The sequence below is a fragment of the Poecilia formosa genome, unplaced genomic scaffold, assembly GCF_000485575.1.
Source record: "Poecilia formosa unplaced genomic scaffold, Poecilia_formosa-5.1.2 Scaffold149, whole genome shotgun sequence".
NCBI lineage: Eukaryota > Metazoa > Chordata > Actinopteri > Cyprinodontiformes > Poeciliidae > Poecilia > Poecilia formosa.
In genome coordinates this window covers 188,778-195,339 of record NW_006800088.1, presented here as the reverse complement: position 1 = coordinate 195,339, position 6,562 = coordinate 188,778, and the positions used below count along the sequence as shown (strand labels likewise).

The following is a 6,562-nucleotide window of genomic DNA, read 5'->3' as shown; positions in this document are numbered from 1 at the left end:
ACGGGGCTGTACAGTGGCGCAGTTAGTAGCAGAGTTGCTTTACAAGCTGGCTCAGGGTCTTTCTGCGTGGAGTTTTCATGTTCTCCCTGTGCATGTGTGAGTTCCTACTGTGAATGGGTGAAGCGCTTTGGGTCCTCTGAACTTGATAAAACAAGTACAAAGCCATTTACTATTGTCCCTGCGATGGACTGGCAACTTGCCCGGAGTGTACCCCGCCTTATAATGGATGCCTAATAAACAAAATTTTTGTAAATAAGAGTTAATACACATAACATGTATAATTGAAAAAACAAAACAACAAAAAAAAGATTTTTGAAATGCCTTAAAATACCAGTTTGTCTTTGATAACATCCTTTGTTCTGACTTTTTCGTAAATGTTTCTTTTTTTGTACAGTGTTCAGCTCAGTCATCAGTGGATACGCCCAAGGTGAGACACATTTCTTGAATGTAAAATAAATGTGATTGTAACTTCTCTTTAACTGTTGGTGCAAATTGTATTAAGTCATTTGTTCACAACAGAAACAAGAAAGTGTAGAAAAACTTTAATTATCTTTATAACAACTTTACCTAATAACCCAAAAAGATTAAGGGGGCATTATGAGTGTCACCACAAAACCTTCATACACTGGTCCAGTAAATCGGTAGCAGCAATATATTTTGTTATCTTTTGGCTTTTTAATCTGTCATACAGTCATAATGTACAGTTTTTAACATAATATGCTCAGGGATATTTATTTATTTAATGCATTATGTCACAAATGTGATGCCAAGCAAAACTCAACTAAAAGGACCTTACCAAGCTCCGCCCAGAAACGTCCCCTAAAATCCCACGTGGCAGCAAGTCTCATAAACAAAGCCTCGCGGAGCTTAGTTTCTATGTGTAAACATGGCGTCTTTCGTTTCAACTGATTCTCTACAAGGTATTTCTGAGTCGATTAGTGTAGCATTTCTGCCGGATTTTCAAAAAATATCAGCCACGACAATGGACAGGGGGAACCAACAAGTTAATGTCATCTTTTTGGATGACATCAAGGTGTTTGGGCCACGCGATGCCTCCAACATTGTGCGCGTCGCAGCTAAATGCTAGCGGTCGATGAGGAAAACAGCAGATCCTCACACCCTCAGCATAAATATAGCTGTGGACAAGATCACTGATGCCTATTGTTCTTGCAAGGCTGGGTAAGTCGGGCATTCATGGTTTTGAGGGTTACTTTTGAAATCAGTGATTTCTGTTGTTGGCAAATGTTTGAGTGTGCCTAGGCCTGATACACGGTACTCGGTGCTAGCGCGGCTAACACAATTACAGTTTCGTAAAAAGCCTTTTCAGGTAAAATAAAATCTTTAATATATGTCAGATACGGTACACATTGCATATTGATCTGTTCAGCTAACGTAAGACTGTGTAACAGACAGGCTTCAAGGTGTAGAAGTTGTATCGGTACTGCCATTATGCTGTACTTAGCTAAAAGGTTTTCATAATGAATGTGTTTATTATTGACTTTTTTTCAGACTTGGGGGTCATTGTTCACACCTCCTTAATATCTTACAATATTTCAAGCTTCAAAATTCAAAAGGGATCGGGAGATGCTGGTGCCTATCTCTAGCTAACGTTCCGGGTGAGAGGCGGGGTCACCCTGGACAGGTCGCCAGTCTGTTGCAGGGCCACTCAAAATATCCCCATTCACTAAACACAAAGAAAGCAAAGTAATAATACTTACACCAGCACACACTCCTTTGTTTTTATTGATCTTACGACAGTTGAGCTGCAAATGCGGTCGTGCACAAGCTTTGATCCAAGCAAGGCATTCCGTATCAGATTTGGGAAATCTGTGAATTTTATTTCCACAAATACGATCAGGATACCTGACATCGCCTGTACAGATACCCCACTGACAGTGGAGAACCATTCTTATTTGAGTTCTGTCGCAAAAACTTTGATTGTGTAGATTGTGGTCTGCTAGTCCACAATTTACATTAGCATGTTTATACTACTCTAGCTTTTGTTTGTGAGACGGTCAAGCACATGGTAGCTGCGCAGTGACGTCAAATGGGCATTAGCCAATGAAACGCGGACGCTGTGGTAAGGTCCATAGAGGTTAGTTGCTTTGGTTGGTGGAGGATCTAAGTGGAAATGGACAGAGAGCTCTATTTTAGTCATTCAACTTGATGAACTTGATGACTGATGATATTTTTTTAAATCAAAAGATATATCAAAATATATATATTTTTGTTGACTTAATGTTTCTTTTAAACTAATACATTTATGTTGTTTATGTGAGCAGGTCCCATTCAAGTCACTGTGGTGCTGTACCCAAACTGGCCTCTGATATACAAAGGTGAGAGATTTTATCTCCAGTGTAAGATCACAGGAGGAGAAGGAACAAAGTGGACGTATGAATGGAGACCAACCAGGTTAAATAAACCTCAAACATCCAATGAATACATTAACATACATTCAGCTAATGAGTCTCATAGTGGAGAATACAGCTGCAGAGGAACAAGTAGGAGTGACTCAACAGCCTGGAGCGATGCTGTCATATTAACTGTGTGTAAGTTGGTCATAAATCTTTCATATAAAAACCTTATTGCCCATGTTTTTAATACGTTTGGTCCAAATAAGTGACACATTAGTTAAAGGGTCATGAATGTTTGTTCTTTAGACAGTCCTGATTAACTAGTTGGTCTGATTCTTTGGATTACCAACCCACTTCTTCCTTACAGATACGAAACGACTGATGTTTTAATTAAAATATATGTTATAGGTTGAGCACAAATGTCTGTTTCCTCCCAGAGCTTTCTTAATTTTAAAGGTACAAACTTTTAGTTAAATGTATATTTGACAATTATACAAGAATAGCTAACATAAATTAAAACACATTTTCTCATTGAGTCATTTCTGAGGGTTTGAGAAAATGAAATATTTCAAAGTTTGAACTCTGGAAATAATCTGAGTTCTCTAATTACACTGAGTTATTAGATAAGAGATATTTTTCTTTAAACTGAAGCCTTTTATTGACATAGAAAAACTCTCTCCAACAGATAAACTCTCTGTGTCTCCATCATGGCTGAGTCCTGGAGCCTCAGTGACTCTGAGCTGTGAGGTTCAACATCCACCTGCAGGAACCAGGTTCTTCTGGTATAAAGCTGTTCCTAAACCATTAAACATCTTCTACAACTATGAGCTGCTGCCTGGCAGCTCCAATGGGACTGATGAGAACGTCTACATTGTTCATGGACTCAATAACACAGCAGGTTATGTGTGTCAAGCAGGAAGAGGAAAACCAAAAAACAGAAATCCAACTTTTGTCTGGTCAGCAGGTCAGTTTATCTGTGTGTCTCCACTCAGTGAGTAAAAAATGATGTTTTTACATTATTTCTACTGATCCATGAACTTTATCCTTAACAGTAATTTAAAGTTGTTGGATTCATTATCAATGTAAAAAAGAAATGTTAAAGTTTTATCTTGGTTTTCAAATATTGTTGAATTTATCCAAAGCACAATAAAAAACATAAAATGATGAAGTGAAAAGTAAAAGTTTTGGTGTATTTGACAACAACCCCCCGCCTCCGACCAAAATCACTAATGAACTTCAGTTTGTCTTTTGAGACAAAGTTTTTGTTGAAGTCATTTTGTTTGATTAATTTATTGCTTTGATAAAATGTATATTTGAAACTAAAGACAATAAATAAAGCCATAGATGATTTGGATGTTTCTATATTTATTTTCCAGATCCTCGTCCAGCAGCTTCTCTCTCAGTGAATCCTGACAGAGTTCAACACTTCAGATCTGAATCTGTGACTCTGAGCTGTGAGGGAAACTCTGCTGAGTGGAGAGTGAAGAGGTTTACAGAAATAGATTCAGTGTTAGAGTGCTACAGATGGGGGAGAATGATTGGATCTACATGTATAACTGACAGCTTCCTGCTTCATAGTGGAGTTTACTGGTGTGAGTCTGGATCAGGAGAGATCAGCAATGCAGTGAACATCACTGTACCTGGTGGGTTGTGATATATAAACTTTTTCTTTCAGATTCTTATTTCATATTTATACATGCAGAATGTTTCTTATATCTTCATCATTGTAAAACACAATATTTATGAATTACTCATTTTTCACTCCAACAAAAATACAATTTAACTCTTAGAAAAGTAAAAATCATAACATAAAATCAAATGATGATTTTGATGATTGCAACATATGGATTCTTTATAAAACTGGAGGTTCTGTGTTTTACTTCATGACGGTCAAATTCAGTTGTTTTAAATGCACAAGATCATTTGTGGGTAAGTGATTATTTATAAGTCACTTTTTTAAACATCCACTACAGATAATTTGTCTGAAATAAAATATGTTCTAATTTATGCAAATGTAAAATCTTTTCTTCAATGACATACAGCTCCAACTTTGAAACTAATGCCTGAAATGTAATTTTATCTGTTTTACAGACATTAATAATATAATCCTGCTGAGTCCTGTTCATCCTGTGACTGAGGGAGATCCAGTGACTCTGAGCTGCAGAGATAAAAAACAACAACGTCTCTCCAATGTGTTTTTCTATCATAATGATAAACTCCTCCATGACAGCAGAGGGGAGCTGAAGATCTCTGCAGTGTCAAAGTCAGATGAAGGTTTCTACAAATGTCAACATTCAGGAAAAGATTCACCAAGGAGCTGGATGTCTGTTAGAGGTGAGGAGGATTTTAAAGACTTCATGTGTCTTCTTTGGTGAATCCATTTAGTTGTTTGGGGAGAAAATTTTGGATCTTTTTGAGGGTGTGATGCAGATGTTTTTCCATTTCCATTCCTTTTTCATGTTTCTTATTTGCAGTAACTGTATCCAGTCCTGTCAGCTCTTCATTTCGTGTGATGTTGATCATTGGACAAATTGCTGGAGTCGTTCTCTTTATTCTCTTTATTCTCATCATTCTCCTGCTGTCATGGTGGCGATGCAGTCGGTCCAAATGTGAGACTTTTTTCTTCTCATACTGTTGTGGGATGTGAAGTGATACATAAAAATCAAGTGATTTTAATTTATTTGGCTGTTTTAACAAAACTGAGGATAAATTCACTATAATGCAACAAGTTTACTTTGTTCCCCTCATCCACAGATTCATGCTGCATCAGGTCAGTAAACTGATATTTACTTTTCTCAACAATCCTTCAGTGAATTTAATTTAGTTAAATTTTTCCATAATTTAGGTCAGAGGTCAGCAGTCAGAGCTCCTCCACAAATCAAGGACTCAACCAGGCAGAGAGTCAAGTTTACAGCTCTCTGCTTTATGGTTAGTAACTCTGTTGTTTTTACAAAGTGTATTCTCCTGCTACGCACTGAGGATTTTTCAAACTTTTTAACCTGAACTATAGGAAAATACTAAATTTTCAAATTACAACTGTATCATAAACTTGTAGGGTTACATGAAGCTTCTGTTAGGTTATACTGGTTACAGACTGAATATTAATCGTCTTAAATTCATGCTATAATTTTAACCTTGACCGTTTTATTATTTTGCAGGTGATACTTCTGAGTATGAAACAATCCAGCCAGCCTCTAACAATAGTAAGATTTATTTCTTGAAGCCGTTTCAACAGCTGTCTGGGTTGAAATGGTTTGAAATTAAACACACAAATAAATGAATCCAAGTACTCAGCTAACGAGCTTCACTACGTTGAAAAGCACATTAAACACAAAGAAATTCATATATTTAGACTTTAGATATGGAAGATAATAATAAAATAATATTCATCCAGCTATACCTGGGTTTAGGTTTCCTTCTCCATGTCTTGTTGTTATTTTAGACCTTTTGCCAGTATCTGTACCAGAGCTGGTTATAGGCTGGTTACATTTGACCAACCAGTAAAATGTAACCAACACTCTAGTTTAAGAATGTTTTTCAGTGTTGGTCCTACTGTACTAAACATAATAGTTGATGCTTTGCTCGCTTCGACTCAGACACATTTTTTTTTCCTGCAGAATTAATCTGCTTTGGGAACTTTGTTGTTTTTGCTTCCTCCTGTTCTCTTAAGGAAAACATTTGTTATACAGATTATATCGATCTGTACATTTTATTTTATTAATTTTATCCCTTCTTTAACTTAAATATTCTTGTTTGTTATTTCTGATGATTGACAGGGAGGCCTGTTAACCCAGAGGACGATCACATTTACACAAATTTGAACAACAGAAAACAAAGGTAGGTGATTTCAGCTGCGGCTCCAGTTAATTACAATTTTTACATAATAACTGGATTACTTCAGACTTAAGGACTGGGAAATATTTTTTCACTTTTATTTTACCTTACTTTTCTTCATCTCCAAGTTGAGCTAGGGCAAAATGCCCCCGTCCGACCCCAAGGACATTAACAGTATTCTACAACGACTTCAGTTTTTAGAAACGAAGATTCAACGGCTGGAGGTGAACTTTGAGATCAACGCTACCTGTGGAAATGAAACAACTCTTCCTCAAATCAGCGGTGAGGTCGTACACCCTGCACCAACCAGCTCGCCCTGGATCGCTCAGGGTGCCAAACCAAAACAAAAGTCTCACACTGCAGATCCCATGAGA

The 6,562-nt window shown here is 37.0% G+C and overlaps 1 protein-coding gene across 1 annotated transcript in view; it reads left to right on the top strand.

Annotated features, from left to right (window-relative positions):
- Nucleotides 1-6,195, top strand: part of LOC103146001 (uncharacterized) — a 7,421-nt gene extending 1,226 nt beyond the window's left edge. Inside the window, exons 2-11 of the mRNA XM_016677175.1 lie at nucleotides 395-427; nucleotides 2,283-2,336; nucleotides 3,121-3,318; nucleotides 3,731-3,997; nucleotides 4,446-4,688; nucleotides 4,829-4,963; nucleotides 5,109-5,124; nucleotides 5,200-5,282; nucleotides 5,513-5,557; nucleotides 6,131-6,195. Coding sequence (XP_016532661.1) covers nucleotides 395-427; nucleotides 2,283-2,336; nucleotides 3,121-3,318; nucleotides 3,731-3,997; nucleotides 4,446-4,688; nucleotides 4,829-4,963; nucleotides 5,109-5,124; nucleotides 5,200-5,282; nucleotides 5,513-5,557; nucleotides 6,131-6,195 — 1,139 coding nt within the window. The remainder of the gene's footprint in view (nucleotides 1-394; nucleotides 428-2,282; nucleotides 2,337-3,120; nucleotides 3,319-3,730; nucleotides 3,998-4,445; nucleotides 4,689-4,828; nucleotides 4,964-5,108; nucleotides 5,125-5,199; nucleotides 5,283-5,512; nucleotides 5,558-6,130) is intronic.
- The last annotated feature ends 367 nt before the right edge of the window (nucleotides 6,196-6,562 follow it).